The sequence below is a fragment of the Harpia harpyja genome, chromosome 1 (assembly GCF_026419915.1).
Source record: "Harpia harpyja isolate bHarHar1 chromosome 1, bHarHar1 primary haplotype, whole genome shotgun sequence".
NCBI classification, from domain to species: domain Eukaryota; kingdom Metazoa; phylum Chordata; class Aves; order Accipitriformes; family Accipitridae; genus Harpia; species Harpia harpyja.
The window spans coordinates 82,547,905-82,567,657 of NC_068940.1; the positions used below are offsets into that span (position 1 = coordinate 82,547,905).

Here is a 19,753-nt window from a genome sequence, read left to right on the forward strand (position 1 = left end):
TGAGCAATACCATCAACACATCATTTGTAGCGCTAAAAGATCTCACAGAAATAGATCAATGAGCAGAAGATAAAACTACTAAAAGAAGCTTATGGTAAATGCTATCAGATACAGTTGCACTGAGCATGGGAACGATTATAAAGGCTAGCCACATCACTATGTTATTTGAAAAATGAATTTTTTCTTTGCTCTGATCTATGTTCATGTTCAGCCAGATAAATATGCAATTAAACTGGCCAGGTATTTCACAATACCGTGAAGTCTGCATTCTGCTGAGTCTATCAGAATGGATAAGAAAGCCAAAAGGCCTGGATATTTGCTAAAAAACTCATGTAACCTCTTTCAGGCAGTTCTGAAGATACGTACCCAGTACATCTACAGGTATAATGCACACAGGCAATAACATCTAATCATCTAGGCATATAACAGTCAATTTTCTAAAAATATTAACTGAGCCAAAGACACCATTGATTAACTATCAAAATCCACTCTTTATCTGCCTTATCTTTTTCTTTTTCACTTCATGTCATTCTCAAATAAACCAAACCCAAAAAATGAGAAACTTTGAAATGTTTAAACATGATAAAAACCCAAACCCACAGCCCACCAACCAATTCTTTATTCTTAGGAGAGACAGTGAGCCACAGAGCTGGGGGAAGACTATCAGTGGTAAAGATTTAAGTATCTTTGTTTCTTTCAAAGACTAATTACAAATTATGTAAAAAACCAAATATTATAAAGACTTAATTTCATATTTATCGCACTTCAAAGTCACCTGTCACTTCAGTATTGAGATACATTTCTACCCAACTGTTTCCCATGAAGGTAAATATCTTGTGAACCTTTTAAATGCCAAAATTGTGTTGCACTTGAAGACACAAAATGTACATGTAACAACTGGCTAAGTCAAAGATATGCTAGGGTTCAACCAGGGAGTCAAAGTCTGGTTCAAATATACAGGGCAAACACAGTATGAGCATTTCATTCTCCTAACTTGTTCTAAAAAGCAGGCACTGCAAAAGCATGTTGATAGCAAAAGGACACCCAAGGAAACAGACAGTGTGCCAATCCCCAAGAAAAGCACAAGAACATTCTGAAAGGGCTTCAGTGATGCATGTGTTTTTTCTTCCAGCCTTCATTAACAGAAACAATCAAATTACTGAAAGCAGCAACAAAGGGGCAAAACATACAGGCTGGAACAGGAAAAAAGGCTACAGACTATTTAAAGAAATCAGATGTTTTGCAATGGACTGGACTTGTTAAAGCTAACCCTTCCAGTAATTTTACAAAATCTGCAAGACAATCTCTGTTGTCAGAGAGTCCCTTTGAGCAGAATGGAGAACAGGTAAAGGCCTGTAAAAATGAAAGTGGGTGAATGACGCCAATCTCAAGAGGAGGAGGAGAAGGAGGAGGAAGAGGAGGAGAGTAGAAGCCAGGAAATTAAATAACAGCTAGCCCAACTTTAATTTCAAGAAATGTCAAGTTACACTGAGAACATATTGTAGCACCCAGCATCAAGTGTGCAGAGAGCAATACCAAAGCAGAACAAACTTGCTTAGCTTTTCTCTGTGTCAGAGTAGCAGGCCTTGCTGATAGAGCAGAATTGTGATATATCCAAGGTATATTACAGCCCATATAACATCCTTGTAAGCAAACTGGGCAAAATACAGATTCAATAAAATAATTTCAAGGTACACATGGAACTGATGCAAACTACAAGATACTTTTCCCCTTCCTTGCCAAACAGTGATTTAAAAAAAGCACCAAACTTACCTGAACAATAACCAAATCAACTGTAGCAAGTACACCAGCATTCCGTGCAGACACCTTACAGCGGGTCTTATCTATTCAGTTTTCTCTAGTCTTAGTCTAACCCCCTCATACTGTCACAGGAAAAGAACAAGTTTTCTGTGCTACATACGATTGGCATACAACAACTAGCAATTATTTATAAAAGCTGCTTTGCTATAAAGGCCTGAAAATATCAGGATACAGAAGAGGTAAAGCAGGCTTATGACTTCTTTACCTGTTTAAGGGTTGCTAGTAACAGTAGTATGAGCTATAGCGTGTGCTTTGGGAAGTATCTTTATGCGGTATTTATCTTTGAATTAAACTTCATCTGGAATGCATTTTTACAACAGAATGGCATGTATTAGCAAATAACAGGTATCAAATAAGTGTGAGCATGATACTGTTTGATTAATTGTTGGGTATTTTACTTTAGCATTTACCTGTTTACTCCCAAGAAGAAATTCTTTAATGAATAGGAAGAATAAAATAAATAAATCTATCTTTGTAAGGAACAAGCCTCTCCTTCAATCTCTTCTTCCAAAAAATGTCTTCTGTAACAAGAGAACATTTTCATTTCAATAGTTTGGCTGAACCCAGCGGCAAACCTCTGTTAAGCCTTCCATCTTAGTAGGAAGAAGAGATGATAAACTAATTACCTAAATCAGAAGTATAAACTACCTAAGCTAATTATGTAAGTCAAAGGTTTGACATGCAATTTGCAAGAAAGACATTTTTAAGGGGCCTGATCTCATCATAAGCTCAAAAACATGTATTTATTTCAGTTATCCAACAGAACTTATGACCAAAATAACTTATTATCTGCTATTTATGGTGGAGATAGTTGACAGTTAATTACAATCATCCACTTTCACTAACTTTAAACAAAAAACAGTAAACCCCACAACTTGTTCCCAGTACACAAAGTTCTGCAGGTTACACTAATAACCAATAATCTTTCAAAACTGAGTTTCTCCTGTCCTAATACTTTTTGCGCAAGACTTTAGCTGTAGAATTGTTCTGATTTAATATACATACACAATAGGAACAATTTTAGGTTTGATTCTGCTATGAGAAAATGGCAATACCTCTAAATGCTACTGAAAAAATCCTGATCTTGAAGGAATAAGTGGTGTTTGAAAGGCATGGAAAAAAATCAGACTATCTGAAAAGGTTCTGGCAGTCAAACAGCCTACAGCAGCTCTGGCATACCAACACTGTTACCAAGAACTTGATGTGCGCTGATGGGAGAAGGAAAAGCAGACTGACCCCAGATGTTTACCCAAGACAGGATAGCTCTATCATCTCTCGTTATGAAACTGTAACTGATAGTTTCTGTAATATCCTGAGCACAGAGTACAAGAAAATAAACACTGATCAAAGAAAGCATAACCCCTTATTGTATTCAAAGGCTGTCTGAAAACAGCTCAACTAACTCCAATATACAAGAATTTTTTATTAGAAGAAAGAAACTTGATGTTGAAAATGACAGGTAAAGCCAATTGTAAAAGCACACTGCATTCGAGGTAACAGTACTTTTTGAATATGATGGAAATGTGTTAAGGTTTAAAAATGGTACTTTTCAATACTCCTGTGATGTTTTAAGTTGAAAGATTAGTATTTTCTTGCTGAGGGGCACAAAGCTTACAAAGCAGGTAATCTTGACTCAGCCCTTAGGAAACGAAATCAAACGTAAACAATGTAAGCTACTACAATGATCACCACTCAACACACTTTAAGACAGCAGATCATTAAAAACCAAACAGCAAACCATCTTGAGAAACCATGCTATTAATTTGCTATTTATTTACAATCCTTTGCAGGCAAGTGATACCTTTACAGTACTATGAAGTGCCATGCAAGGGATCCCCAAGCTTGCCAACGCTTACAATGCACACACTACGCACCAGCCCCAGGGCTGAGCTGATCAGCATTGCCTTGCGGTAGGCATGACATTTCCAATTTCAGAGTGTGGATCCTCCATGCTCCTTGTCACAAAACAAGCATGTCCCAAACCTCGGTAGGGTCAGTCCCACTGACTTCAGTAACAGACTTCAATAAAATTTGCATAGAAACTTCTGGGATCTTTGTATTTCATTTATTTCTTAGTGTTCAAAGTTAAACAGCAGACTTTTTGCATAAAAAATGATCCAAAGTTAGCAAGTTTATTTACTATCTTGTATAACCTAACGCAACAAGGCCTCTATCAGGAATCACTGTGTGCTGATAGACAACTGAGAAAATGAGTCATTAACTATGCTTTAAAAAATAAATATCAAACGAGCCTCCGCAAAAAAGCACGCCCACTGCCACACCCTTGGGAACCTGAACCACTGCTTTACGAAGCCAATCTGGTCCAGTCACACACATTTTTACTGCAGCATGTTTCTTATCCAAAGAAAAATTTTCAGGAGGAGCTACTGCTGGTTCCCAGGTGCAACTGCAGGAGTAGCTGCAACTCTGCAGTCACCTGAACTCCTCTGGGACTAGGAATCAGCCCAAGTTTTGGGTGCCCAGCAAGAAGAATCTGAAGTGACTAAAATGAGACGGCTCAGTGACTGCCCAAAGAAAGACAAAGCAATTGCCAAACCCAGAAAATTTGTTCAAAGAAATAAGCTAGAAAACTCAGTAAATCATTCCAGTCTACTTGGGTAATAGTCAAACAAACAGAAAAAAGTTATATGAAGAGCTCTAAATGAATAATGTGAGGAAGCAAAACAGCTGCAGAAGTCCTAGCATATTTTGAAAGTGCTTGTCATGTCAGAACTTTCTTTGGTATACACAGAGTTCTCTTCCCTTGACAAGCAACACCTTAAACATTGTCATTATGTATGTGGTACAAATCTTTTCAAAGAAAGGAAGAAAAAACCCCACAAATTGTCATATTTTCTTTTTTTTTTTTTTTTAGGCCTTTTTTTTTTTTCTTTGAAGGAGCAGGATACCAAGACAGGATTGTAAAAGTTGCAGAATTTATCTTTGGCCAAACGAAACCTCACCAAGAATCACTGCTCACAGCTACCATTTCAGCGAGGAGCTTAGCTATGTTGTTTAGGAGCAGCATCCTGTGCTAGGCACTGCCATGTCAAGTAACAAATTCCACAGTCTAGACTCCCCAGAGCTTGCCACTGGTATGCCAGACCAGGACGTAACAGGGTACATATCCACACTAAGTAATGCAGGACTGTGCTGTGACATTTTAAGTAAAACTGTATCGCTTGGTTCCAGAACTGAGACGAGTATAACCGAACCCTACCATTCCACAGCATCAAAGGGTCAAAGCCAAAATGGGTTGGAAAGTCAGGCATAAAGAAAAAAAACTGTTCCTCCCATTATTCCTTATCTTATTTGTACAGCTGAAAAATCTACATTTTACATCTCTGCACCATCAATCTCTAACCTACTGTCTCTGCCAAAAGATATATACTTTATGGGGGAAGAGCCCAAAAGCTAAAGTAGACAGAATCAAAAATACATTAACCAATACTTCTTTATACCAGTGATTCCTTCCATCTACTCTTCTACACATTGCATTGCAATGCTTATATACTTTACTGCAGTGATCTATTTTGTACTGCTGTAAGGCACAATAACTCTAACAAACTTCATTCTAAATCTCAGTTTTACTTGAGCAAGCCAGTTTGCAATTAAATATTTATGAGTATTCCATGGTTATTTGCCCCCAAAATCTCACTTTTGGAGGCAGCAGTATCACTCAAGGCAGCTATTTGCACACACACAAGACATTCAAAAACAACATCTAGGTAATGGCAGTACCATGACTAAGTTACGTTTTGTGAAGATAAGGAAGCTGCTTAGAGACAGATAAAGCAAGGAATCAGAAGTAGAAATTTCCCTTCCGAATCACCAATTATCATAGATCACATCAATCTGATTGATGCCTTGTACCTACTTGGGGGCTTACTGGTCTCAGTGGACTAATACGAACATCGTTACTGTTGCAAAAACACATTCCTGTTAGAAATGACAAACACAAGGACCGAATGAGTGTAGGTATCTCTATATATCCCACTCAGGGGAACTGTCAGTGAGGAGACATAGGCAGCTCAGAAACAGGCACTTGTTTCAATGTGTTTGGCCTAATCAAAACTGCACCTTAGCATTTTAAGTGAGGCTGAAACAAAAGCACTTCTTCCCCCCCTTTTCACTCTTCTCTCTCTGTGTTTTCCTTTTAATACATCCTGCTGGTATGAAGCAAACACAGCTTGTAGGGTGCTATTTCTGGAGGATCCAAATTATTAGCTCTGAAGCTCCTGCACAGCTGAAATCTATACTGAAGTTACTTTATACTAGCTGTGGAAAGGCCTGAACATGAAGTTCAGATACACATATGAAGTTCAGTACAAATTTTTGAAAGTCATATTGTTCTCTTACCTCTCAGAAATGAAAGTGCACCCTAATCAACTTTAAAACAAATACGCAAAGTGTATACGGATGGGTTAAAAGATGGGATTTTGGTCCGTGGATGAACACTGGGGGAGAGGTAGATAGCCGAGGAAAACGCAGTCAGCACAGAAAATGGATGGTTTGTTGCCTGTTGCTTGGAATGCTGACCACGGAGATAAGAGAGCTGAGCAATACTGGGGGAAGATGGGCAGCAGGCTGTTGCACAGCACAGCTGTGTGCATGATTGGCGCGTGACTGCTGGTTGATGACAATATGCCGCATGTACAAAGCCCATGAACCAATAGACAGGGTGGCTATGGCTCGTGCAGCGCGCCTGGCCAGCGAGCGCATGCGTCATAGGCTCCCTATGTTACAATCGAGGCGTGTTTTGGCACCCGCTGGCCACATGTGCTGAAACCCATTCCTCCGCAAATGTATAAATACCGGGATTTTTCCGAAGAGCATCGGGCTGGTGTATGGCGAGGCCACCGTTGCCTCCGTGGGGACGCTCATGTAAAGCTGACACCTACCGATTGCTGGGCTGAGCTCGCGGCGCAAGACGGCACAAGAATGTACAGATGGTCCATCTTCCTCACAGTCCTCGGGTCGGTATGTTAATTTGCTTTACAAGATACCCTTAGCATAACGCACATCTGTAGTTAATAAACGCTTGCTTTTTCCCCTTATAGTCAGTGTGTGTGTGTGTTCGCCTTCTCGGGAATCCTCAAAACCACCATAAAACACAAAGTGCTTGTATTTTTTTATACTTTTGAGTTAGCCTACAAGTATTTCCTTAAGGCAAAGACAAGTAGCTTAGACACAGAAAACTGGTTACTCAATCGCTGTATGCTCCCAACACACTTCCACATAACTTACTATAAGAAAGCAAATAAAGACAGTTTCACTAATTGGTAGGCCCCTTTTATTTCTTCTTAACTAAAACTATTTCATTTATGTATCAAAAGAAATTTCAGACCATACTTAAACCAGTATCAGTATTAGCAGTGCAGAGATTAACAAAAGCCATAGCTGGACAAAACCTCATTACTGGCATATTTATAACAGTTTTAAATAGGAAGCATATTTAAAGCAGTAGCACCTAAAGAACATACTCGCTCAATCTTGTAAAGAGTTAAGTCCCTTCATCATTGTCATCATAAAAGTCACTTCATTATTGTCATCATACAGAACATCCAAATCAAAAAAACCCCATCCAAATTACAAATATGGTTTTGTATCATAAATACGAGGAGGAGGGGCACTTTTACTTCCAACTGAAATGGTAAGGTTCTTTTGTTTACTATAATTTTACTATTGTATCAGTGTAGGAGCAGCATACCGACATTGAATAATACGTATCACAGATAAGGTGTCACATTATTGCCCTGGGGTGGAGTTAACATGACTGAACACATGTTCATATCTCAGCTATTTCCTGTTCACAGTCTAAAACATTAATCTAAACTGCAGGGGGACTTGCTGCAGTTTATAAAGCACAGCTGGCTTTGCTATGAAGTATTAGATTGTGAAAGAGTGGAGATGTGATTCAGCTATAGTTGAATACTGCCTAGAGGGGACAAGGACCCTCCAGCAGAAGTAGGGGGTATGCAATGCATGAGGAGGGATGCGGGGAAAAGGAGAGGAAACACTTTAAATTGCTGCAGCCTTTTTCCTCAGTGGCCGTGAGTCAGAAACCCAACTCTTTGTCTCTAAGCGGGTCCAAATGAAAACCAGGACAGTACTTCTTTCTCAATTATGATCAGTATACTGTAAGTACAGTACATATTCAAAGGGCAGACACTTCTTGCACTGTAATAATAGGGAAATATAAACTTAATAGAGCAGCTCCATAAGGAGCTACAGGGAATGCCTCCAATCGACCTCCATGCTCTTCACACTGAAGATGTTACAAAGATGCAAGAAAGAACTTTAAGTGCAGCTCAGCTTTACCTTGCCAGAAGTGGAACACCCCCCCTTCCACTTTGCTTTTTTCTTCACAAAGGAAGCTTAAAATTCAGCTGAATAATAATAAAAGTAGTATCCTAAAAAGATAGCATTAATTCAATCACAAACAGAAACTACAAAAAGTCTACAAAAAGCAGGAGAAGATGGCCTTTAAATCCTCCAATTATTCCTCTAACTCCTAACAAGAAATATAGAGTAAATAGGCCTTCATCCACTTGGTATCTCAAAAAAGGAACGGACAAAGTCCAAGAAGAAAGCTAGGAATGATCCAGTCTAAACTACTAAAGAATCTTAACATAGATCATAGAGCTCAACCTTCACAGGCACTGACAGCTTAGAGGAACTATTCTGATCTACATGAAATTCTGGCAGAGCCTTAGTCACAGATTTAGAACTATCAGATTCCAACTATCTTTATGAAAATAAAATATTGAAAGATGCTGCCATAAGGAACTGAAATGCAACAGAAATTATAGCCCTTAATAAAGTTACCATGAATAGAAGACAATGCAAAAAAAAAAAATTCCCAACAGGCCATGAGACTGAACCCCACAACACAAACATGAATATTTTCAGAAAGCAATTTACAATAATCTAAGATAAGAGAGCAGAATTTTGACAGCAGTCCAGAACAGTCCATACAATCATGAGAAATACCCATTTTATGACACAGTAAAGATTAATCTCTACTTTCACAGACTCTTAAAAATAAGCAAACAATAAAAATACCCAGAAGACATTTTCTTCCTCATGAATCAAAAAGTAAAAAAATTTCCATTTATAGTTTAAGACCAGCCTAAGTTCATAAGATATTAATAAACCTCATGGAATGCCTTTAAGTTAATAGCAGTTAGCTAAGATTTCTTCCTCCTTTCAAATCTTACCTAGAACATAGCTATTAATTTCAATTGACACTAACATTATCTGTAACAGCACCGTTAAATGACCGAGGAAGAAAAAGAAGGGCTATTATTCTTCCAATTTACTCCTAGAAATGATTTTTCAAAAATTATTTTGACTCATGAAAAAAATTCAAGGCTGTAAAGCACTGTCAGGAACTGTGACTACAGAGTAAGTTTAAAAAATTCATTCCATAACTTGCCATTTTTCCATTATCTTTAACTGATTCATTTGCAAGATCTTCCTAGCATTATTTTTTCTTTTTGAATACACTGCCTTTGAGATGAATATCAATATGGCCAGCCTTCTTCTATTTTGTAGAGGCCTGGGGTTATTAGTTATCTTATGCTCCCTCTACTGACTCTATAAGAAATGGCCCCAAAACCCTTTATGAAGCTCGACTGAAAGAACAGTTTTAGGATTCAATATAATACTTCAAGGAATGAAAAAGGCAAAAAGTACAATTTTATGGAGTGCCAAATCCTTGTGAAAGTCAGAGTAGAGCATCTGTCTTCTACTTCTTTCTAAGGTACAAGACTTTAGAAAATAAATCCTCCCTGCAGCATCCGGGGTATTAACTACTACACAAGCCATTTATGATACTCTTAGGAAACATCTTCATAATGTTTCAAGGGGTTTATATTTAGGTGGAAAAAAAGAACTTCAAATCTCCATTTTTGCATAGTTCTTAACAATATTTCTTTATAAACTCTGCTGCTCAGTTGAATCCACAAAATCTATCTGAAGTCTCCTGTTTACCCTTTGTAATGTGATGTAAAGGACAGTAATCTACTACCGGTGTGACACAAGCAGCATATTTACTTTTCACATTTTGAAAATAACTCATGAAGTGACCAATGGGTTATAGTCTATAAAATACATCAGGGAAAATTCCCCACAATTCAGAAATGACTTAACAAAGGACTTAGTATACCACTTCTATTATCTTGCAAGGTGAATGATCTTCAGGATGGCTTAGTGTTTTGCTATTCTTTTACTGAAGAAAAATGAGTCATCTATTGTGTTGGTTTGTTTTCTTTTTTATAAAACATCTCATTTAATAAGGATAATACTGGAATGTCTCTCTTTATTACATGAACCATAATACATTGTGAGATTTAAATACACAATTTCGTTGTTAAATCTAGCAAAAGCTATTGAACTAGTTTTGTGCATATTAGAAACAAGTGATTTCATACAATAATGATATTTATTTATATCATGATATGCCATGAAACTAAGCCTTTGTCATTACAGACACTGAATATGAAGAGAGTTAAAAATCAGAAAGCCACAATGAAATGCAATTCCTAAATTTCCTACACAGACCTCTATTCCACTGAGCATTAACAAAATTGAGGTACTTACCAGATCAATCAGACTCTCCTGGATTCTGTTCAGTGTGGTACGTAATCTGCTGCTGCTGAGGCCCAGTCCTGTTGATTCAAACTGGAAGAAATATATTCTATTTAAGTTGGGGAAGGAAAATTCATTGGTTTAAACTTTACAGTGATACAGCAAAATTCCAGTTTGTAAACACTAGCTACAATTTACTTACATTAAAGTTTTAGCACATGATCACAACCATACAAAATGAAAAGAAAATCAACAGAGGTCACAGCACTCAACACTGCACTAGTGTGAAGAATGACCCGAGTACCTTTCATGAAGATGACAGCTTACCATTCATACCAATAAGCAACCAGTATCCTTTATTGTTATAATACTGTATTTGGGTGCAGGACCCTGGATTTTCTCATTTGGGCCACGAGCCCAGAATGGTGCACCATGATGCCCCCACCGTGACATGCATGCACACCACACCCAAGCTAAATGGTCTTGACTTCTCTCTCAAGCTATAAAATTTCTTGTAATTCCTTATTAAATACCTAATCTCCATATGTAAAATTATACCCACTGATCTTTATAAAACAGTCATTATTACTTAACGCTTATAAAGATCTACCTGAGAAATGTGCCATCTTCATGCTCACGGCTCAGAAGTATTACGGGGCAGATGTTCAGCCGGGATAAATCAATATAGCTACACTTATTTCCTGGTAAATGCAATGAATTATACCAGCTGAGGGTCTGATTCAACGTGCATAATATTGTAGTTACTTATCCTCTACTTTTAATTCAAAAAACAAAGAACAAACTAACACAAAAAAGGAAGTGGAAATGGGACAGCTAAGAAACACACATTTATGTCAAGAATCTGTAAGTATTTGAATACAGTTCTGGTATGTGATTCACACCAAAAGGCAATTTACTGAACAATATTTAGAGCAGTGTTGCACGCTGTATTATTAGTCTTCCTTTCAGTGCACTAAATCAGGGAAGGAAGCGTTCAAGTTCATGTCATTTCCTCCGCTCCTTTTATATACAAAATGGTATAATTTGGGTCTCCATTTACTGAATCTAACATTTCTAACTGAAGATGTCTGTCTGCCCCAATTCTCCTATATATTCAATGAAAAATGGTATAATTTGGGTCTCCATTTACTGAATCTAACATTTCTAACTGAAGATGTCTGTCTGCCCCAATTCTCCTATATATTCAATGAAAATTTACATCTGAGCTGAATTCCCACAGGAAGTACACTCTGCTGAAATCTAGAACCTGATCTAGGAGCCATAAATCACAATCTAGTGTCCATATTTGATAAAAAGAAGTGTTCACGCCTTTGTTTTTTCACAGGTGAAGTAAGCTTTTTCACAAAAATAATTTGTATTTTTCTTCACATTTTTACTGTAGAAATATCAGTTCTGAACTGCCTTTGATTTTGCAGGTATATGGGTGAAAAAGAAAATAACTTTTTTTCCTTTAAGAAACACCTGCTTAATTCTCCAAATTATCTTTTTTTCCCTTGTTAACATCATATAGTAGTTTTTCAAGATATGGCCATAAGGACTGCAAATTCAAGACTGGCTATTCTCCCTGCTAAGGTAAGAAAAAACAGAAAAAATACCCCTCTTAAAGGAAAAAAAAAAATTAAGAAATGTATTGGCAAGTTTCAGCCATTAAATTTCATTTTAAGAAATTTGCATCTGCACCATCAAAACTACACATCACACAATCTGCCACTAATTCTTTCTCTTCCTGCCTTTCAATTACTAACTTTCAATAGCTATCAGTAACTTTCACTTACTTATTCTATAATGATATATTTCTTTCTAAAAACCGGCAATTTCACATTTAAAACATATCTGAACAAAAAGGAATGTAAAAACAAACTTAAATTTCCATAAAACATTACATATCGAGAACTTCAGATTTATCAGGCAACCAGTTACAGCCTGAAATTAGAACTGTGCATCTGTATGGGGGGGGGGGGGGGCGACAAACAAACAAACAACCCACCCCCCAAAAGACTGTTGCTCAGCATTTTTCCACAAGGACAGAAGCTCACGACTTCACACAGAACATGTGACTCATCAGTACAACTGCTTTGCTTCATGGAAGCTTTTGCTATTTCTATATGCAAAATGGTATATATTTAAATTCCACAAATTGATGACCTAGTAAGGCTAGTAAGCAGATCATTAGACAATTTACAGAATAATTTTACTCATCACCAATTCTACATAACCCCTTAAAGTTAAAAAAAAAAATTTTAAAAAAAAATGTTTTCCATAAGAATGGCCATTGGTTTACAAATTATTATAATGTCTTGTCAAAAAAAATTTAAACTCACCTTAAATTTATTCTGCTAAGTAAGACTATTCTGTGACATGTTCATGAATGTCTTAAACTTTAGTGAGTAGATATTAAATATAGGCAATTCCTTTTAATTTCATGTTAGGTTGCTCCATAACTTGAGATAAGGAGGAAAGGCCTCCTTAACTTGTATCCCACAAATTAAAAAGGTTTTGAAAGAGCAATTCTGGTTACAACGGTGTGCAACTTTTGGCAGTGAAGAAAGACAAATACTGACTGCATAGGATAACCATTCTAAATAGGTCTGGAAAGAGCAATGACTTAGCATCATGACCAGACGTAGAATTCAACATGTATATCTTAAATCCTTGGTTTTCACTGAACTGGCAATGAACTCTGTACGATTAATCACGCTTCTTACGTGTGTACTAACTCACACATACAACAGAAGCACAATATTCACAAAGAATTTCAACCATTTAAGGAAGTTATATTACCAGCATACTTTTAAGAATCCCATCTGATGCCATTTTGTAAATAAAAATAAAACAGGAACGCCCTTGGTGGTCTACATCACATACCATCACCCATCTCTACTTTCTAAAGGTTTATAAACACTATGGGGAGTGAGGACATTTAAGCAGCATTACAAGAGGGTTTATTACATTCATAGACCCTTTGTAAGCATTATGTTTCCCATGGAAAAATCATCTGTCAAAACAAAAATTAGGCACACTACAAAAACATAATAATTTTACCAGCCATCTGCTATAATGTTTACCTGCCTAGCACTGTGCTGTTCTCTGTTAGAAGTAGGGAGTGAGGAACTCAGTATGGGCTTTAAAAACACAAAATGGGAGGTGCAAAAAAATAAAAATAAATGCAACACAATTTGAATACCAGAGCAGCTAACTAAGCCAATGCAAATAATTATCTTAAAAAACAAACAAACAAAAAAAACACCATGAAAAAACCACCCATCTTCTAAACACAAACAAACTGCAAGTACATTTGTCCTGCCAAAGAGAACAGCTCAAAACCATTTAGAACCATATGTTGAGTCTGAAAATCCATTACAATTTGCCAGCAGATGATGATGCATTTGGAACCCCACGATATTATTACTTGTGGAGTAATTTAGGGGCCACAAGAGGAGAAAATTGTTTTTACGCACAGCTATTCATAAATGCTTTAAGACGATTCTGTTTAAAGTTGATCTATGTTATATACAGACATTGCCAACAAGCATTTATTTCAGCTACAAGATCACTCAAAAACCCCCTTGTTTTCATTAATGCAGTTAGTTTGACAGAAGAATAGTAGATCTGAAAAAGCCTATTTCAAGCCTCTTGAGCCTGAGTTACTACTTAACTTTCATGGCCCCCTCTTCCTCTTCCTTTTGCTATTCTTATCTAAGTTAGGGAAACATATAGGAAAATTAAATCACCTCATACTCTCTAGTCTCCAAACCACCACCCTCCTTCTGCAGACTGCTCCTTTGCTCCCCACTTCCTGCCACTACTTTTAGGTATTTCATGTTGTCTTTCCTCCTTTTCAAAATACTGCTGGAAAAGAGAGTACAGAATCTATTTAAAACATAATAGGATTCATGTTCCAGTGATAATGATACTCCCAGTACTTATTCCCCTTATTGCTGATCTAATCAGCCTTTTCTTATTCTTGCGTTCGGATCCATTCTGTTGCCATTAATTTTTCTGGTGATTACATATTAGGTAGTATTTTAATTAAAGAAACCTCTGTATTCTCATTGTGTGTGTACAGTGATACCTGGAAATGAATAATGTTTCCACCTACCGTGTCATTTCGGCCAAAAAATGTATAGACTGCATACAGATAGTAATCGAAGAGCTGGGACATGAAGTGGATCACATCAAATGCAATTGGTTTCAGAATATTCATCATCTGCATGTATTTCCCTTAAAAATTAAATACAGAAGATGAGTTTCCTCAGCACAAGTGCCACAAAACCAGTGCTGAGTTTGACAAACTCAAAACCAGCTTTACAAAGTTTATTATCTAGCCTTGCATATTGATTAAGAACAACTTAGTAATATTTTAGAGATTGGGAGATTTAAAAACAAAGTTAAATAAGATGACTAAGACACCACAAATGCCTCAAGACTTCTGCAAATGTGGATACTAATCCATATCAAAATGTCTGGAACCATTCTTGGCCTTCTGGTACCAAATTCAAAATATACAACCTTCTGGATCCTCTGCAAGTTTCAGCTTCATTTAGCCAAAAAATAATAATCCCCTAAAGTAGTGTCTGGCAAATGACGTATAGAGCCACTGAAGATTTTACGCATTAGTGTGCATTTATATATGCACATACGGATATTTTTCAAGCAATAGAAAAGCACAGTATAAAAATGATAGGCCCAAAATTGGATTTCACCCAACAACTCTAGGAATAATGTGTTTTGCATCAGCGACATAGCATTTCCTGCTCTCCTTCCTTTTTATCCTGAGGTAAGAAATGCAAATAGTTTTAAGATGTATGTCTGAAAAGTTTCTAGAGGGACAGATTGACAGAAAAGGAGGATGCCAGGACCCTGGCACATCCAGGGAGAAGAATAGTTCCTTCTCTTCCTTCATATTCTCTGTTGTTGTGCATTTGACTTGGGAAAATAAAAATTTAAAGAATTAAAAAAAAACACATACCACAACTGGGGACCTTCATCTATATGTTAGCTGAGTCAAACTGATCACAGGATTTGGACTTGGAAAGAAATTTTTCCCTATAGGTCTAGTTCACAGGGCCTATAGTTTTTAGGTATTTCGTTTTTCGCATAAGGCATGGCTCTTTTCACAGGGTCACACAAGCAGCGTACTTAATGAAAACCCTCGTATTGCAGAGACCCTACATTTCCTGCTGGCTAGCTCAAAAATGACATACTGCTTGCCCTATTAATGTCTTAAAAACATAAAGAATATATAATAAGCTTTGGGTTATTATAGTAACAGAGAGCAATTTTTGAACCAAAACGTAAATGCAGTCCACCCAACATGTAGGATATAGCAGATCATTTAACAAATTGTCATATTCTGGACAAGTTTTGATGTGACACGTTGGAAAAAATTACATGAGTGTGCTAAAATAATTTTTTTTTCCTGTAGTCAACACTGTTTTTCAAGTTAATGCTGTGTCCATCAAAGTAATTTACTAATCGATACAGAAAATGTTGTTTTAAGCAGAGAAGTTGAATAACAAAGAAACAAAATTAGCTTTTAGTATCAGGGGGAGTTATCTGAATTTTTTAAAGCAATTACTTGTGTAGGTCAGTAAAGACAACATTAATCTGACAATTACGTGATACAACTACATACATGGTAAGATGATATAGCACTATGGTAAGAATTAAGCAATAACCTGACATCACTACTTTCCAGGTTTCTATCTAACATAGACTCCCTGCTTGAATACTATGCATCTGTGTCCCAGTTTGCTAACACACGCAAGCATATATTTTGTTATTTTTGGAGATTTGACACAGGTTACAATACTTAACATTTGGCAGTTTAACCCAATTGTTAATTCTATGTTAATTATTAATGTTTCGACCCACAGCATTATGAACAAACTGAAAAGCAGACTTAAAAAATTCTATTTGTATTCCAAAAGGGAAAACCAAATGCAGCCAATTCCAGCACAGCCCAATACGGAAATTTTCAGATGTTTGGGAAAGGATGGTACCCTATCAAAGCAGCTGTCACCTTCGTATGTGCTATCTGAACATTCTGTATTGCCACAGGCTGATTTTTTCCACTTACTCTGTGATAAACACATTTTTAAACTCGCCTGCAATCCATACACGATATAAGGGTGATGTGTCACATTCTGGACAGTTAGATTTCCAAGTATCTCTGCAGCTGCCATGAATATTCAAGGTAATCTCTTGGGCAGTATCTTACACTTTTCCAAAGGGCTACACACCGTACACTGCCCAAGTACTGTCCCTATAAAAATCTTCTGATGCCAAGAACATTTCTCTATTACTACATCACTCAGCATCTTGACACAACAAGTGTTCCAAGAACATTTCCTCCTAGTTCCTCTCTCTAACAAAATGCCAACTTTTAACTTCTATACATTGTTACTTAGTTGCACTAAAGTTCCTATTTTGGGTGAAAAAGGGGTATATGAGAACATTTCCAAACAGCACTAACAGCCCAAATCCACACCATGCTAGAAACTTCCAGAAATACTTGAAAACACCACTTAGAGTTTCAGCAACTCAAAGTAGCTTGACTTTTTAGAGGCTCTCCATTAATACCTAAAACTGCTGAACATTTGCTAGGTTTCTTTTGAAGTATTATTTCCAGCTCTTCTTTTGTCCTTAAAGACAGTAAGTAGAGAGTACTCTCTATCAGACTAATCTATATAAAACTGATCACTAAAACCAAAAAGGTAAATAAGTACACAACCTCTTGAATAATACATATTTGAGTTTTAGTATATCTGTGGTCATTAGTAAAATAATTTCCTAGGGAGTCTCACAATACCAGACATGCAGCTTCCTACGACATACATTAGGAACTAAATCACCACTTTGAAGGAAAAAGAGAAAAGCCCATTGTAATTATATAATTTTGAAAGGTTGTATCATTTAGGCTTTTTTAAGTCCCATGAGGTTCCATGCTGTGTGACCGATCACTTCAGCTACAAGATTTCTGCTGTGAGATCTGTCACCACCATTATTATTTTCTTAAAAGTTAATGGGTTTTAAAGCAAGCAAAATCTCAGAGTTTCTTCCCCAAAAACATTCACAACAAAAGCAAAAATGAGGCCCATCCTGGTTTCAGCTGGGATAGAGTTAATTGTCTTTCTAGGAGCTGGTATAGTGCTATGGTTTGGATTTAGTATGAGAAGAACGTTGATAACACACTGATGGTTTCAGTTGTTGCTAAGTAGTGTTTATACCAAGTCAAGGATTATTCAGCTTCTCATGCCCAGCCAGCAAGAAGGCTGGAGGGGCACAAGAAGTTGGGAGGGGACACAGCCAGGGCAGCTGACCCAAACTGGCTAAAGGGATATTCCATAACATGTGACATCACGTCTAGTATATAAACTGGAAGAGAGTGGGGCTGGGAGGAATCGCCGCTAGGGGACTAACTGGGCATTGGTCAGCGGGTGGTGAGCAATTGCATTGTGCATCACTTGTATATTCCAATCCTTTTATTATTGTTGTTTTATTATTGTTATTATTATCATTATTAGTTTCTTCTTTTCTGTTCTATTAAACTGTTCTTATCTCAGCCCACGAGTTTTACTTTTTTTTTCCTCCGATTCTCTCCCCCATCCCACTGGGTTGGGGGGGAAGTGAGTGTGCGGCTACGTGGTGCTTAGTTGCTGGGGTTTAAACCATGACAAGGCCAAAAAAAGGCATTAAAAAACCCCAATGATATTAATTAAAATAAGAAATCACCCAATCAATATATACAATGGCATAGTCATCAATTATTCTTGTTGATGTATAGGACCTAGGTCAAAATATTCCATACAAATTTAACACAGGTTCATTCTTCCTTTACATTTTAAGCCAACACACAATGGCTTGACAGGAAAAAATTAACCTTATAAATTAATCTAATGGTTACTTTATACTGGAGACAGAGAAATAATTACCTGGTTTATTAACTTGAGTGAAAACCAGATAAATTGAGCTGTTCACTTGAAATTCAAATTAAACAAAGTTATAGCAGGTCCCACTTCAGTTATACAAGGCAACTCATTTATGTAATTTATAAATATTAAGCTACACTTTGTTTTATTCATCTATCCTCCATACAAAGCATACAGCACACAGAAATAGTTCAAAATGGGTTATGAGCACCGTTATACTCATTCAGTGAGTACTAGTACTTGCATAACATTCCTAAAAAGTGAGGCAACAATTTCTGTTACTTGATTGGGCAACTTAAATCTGCATCTTCATCTCACTCCCTTTTTAAACCTAGATTCCTTTATTATTTGTTTTTAACTAAGAGCAGGGAGCTGATCTAGGTCTACTAAAAGTCATGCTGATGCAACATACAGTAGGCAGGAATATCAGTGACAAATTATAGCAGGGTCAAAAACCACTGAAGTACTCCCATTACTGCCACCAAAACAAATGTCTCTTAAAATACAGCCTTATTTTCAAGGAACAGAACTTTAAAATAGAGTACAGGCTTTCTGTAGATAGGACACATCTATAGCGTCCCTTGTACTACATTAGGCCCCTGCTCATTTTTTGAGGTGCCACACCACTGGTCTTGCATATGCAATTCACTTTGTCCAACTTCATCTAAAAAACTAGACCCTTAGCCCATACTGGTTGCCTAGATCTCCTGTGCAGAGGGCAAGCAGCTCCACAAGACAAGTGCTAAGATATCTACGAGATGACATGCAAGCAAAGACATCCAGGACAGCCAACAAACTCTACCATCTTCTGGAGTTACCTACAGTTTTCTATTGATAATGAAGGGATTCTAGATAATCATCTCAGTTACACTACTTGAAATTAGTGTTAAGTACTGTGGCATTTTCCTAGCCAAAAATCTGAGGCAGTGCGAGACAAACTGAGCCTTCCATGGCATCAGCAGGGACTGCTGTTAAAAGATGGGCATGTTCCACAGCATTCCTGTCTGCAGGGGGAAAATCCAGGGGAGTGGATCATACCTGGATCTCCTACAACCTAGCATCCCGCACAGCCAAATCTGCCAAGCAACAACATGCTCATCTTCATGTTTAATAGGGATTCAAGAGACGAGGGGAGACAAGAAGGGAGGAAAAACTAATAAATCCAATAGTGTGGCTAAAGAGTGCTATCTTACTTGTTTCTTGTTTCTGTAGTCATTAACCACTAGTTAAAGAAATGTGTCTAATGCCCCTGGGGATGCTGCCTAGAAGTAGTGAATGAAATATTTGTATGCTAAGGCCAAAAGTCATGACAAAAGATGAAGGCATTTTCAACTTCTGTAGCAGAGGTGTAATATGCAGTTTATGTCTAACAGAAACATGGTGCAAAA

The 19,753-nt window shown here is 37.1% G+C and overlaps 1 protein-coding gene across 2 annotated transcripts in view; it reads right to left on the reverse strand.

Annotated features, from left to right (window-relative positions):
- Window positions 1-19,753, reverse strand: part of VPS50 (VPS50 subunit of EARP/GARPII complex) — a 99,281-nt gene that overhangs the window by 12,210 nt on the left and 67,318 nt on the right. The window contains exons 21-23 of one of the 2 annotated variants that reach the window (XM_052802102.1): window positions 14,534-14,655; window positions 13,500-13,556; window positions 10,426-10,506 (exon numbers count right to left, since the gene is read on the reverse strand). In XM_052802102.1, coding sequence (XP_052658062.1) covers window positions 10,426-10,506; window positions 13,500-13,556; window positions 14,534-14,655 — 260 coding nt within the window. The remainder of the gene's footprint in view (window positions 1-10,425; window positions 10,507-13,499; window positions 13,557-14,533; window positions 14,656-19,753) is intronic. The other variant, XM_052802112.1, reaches the window with a different exon arrangement.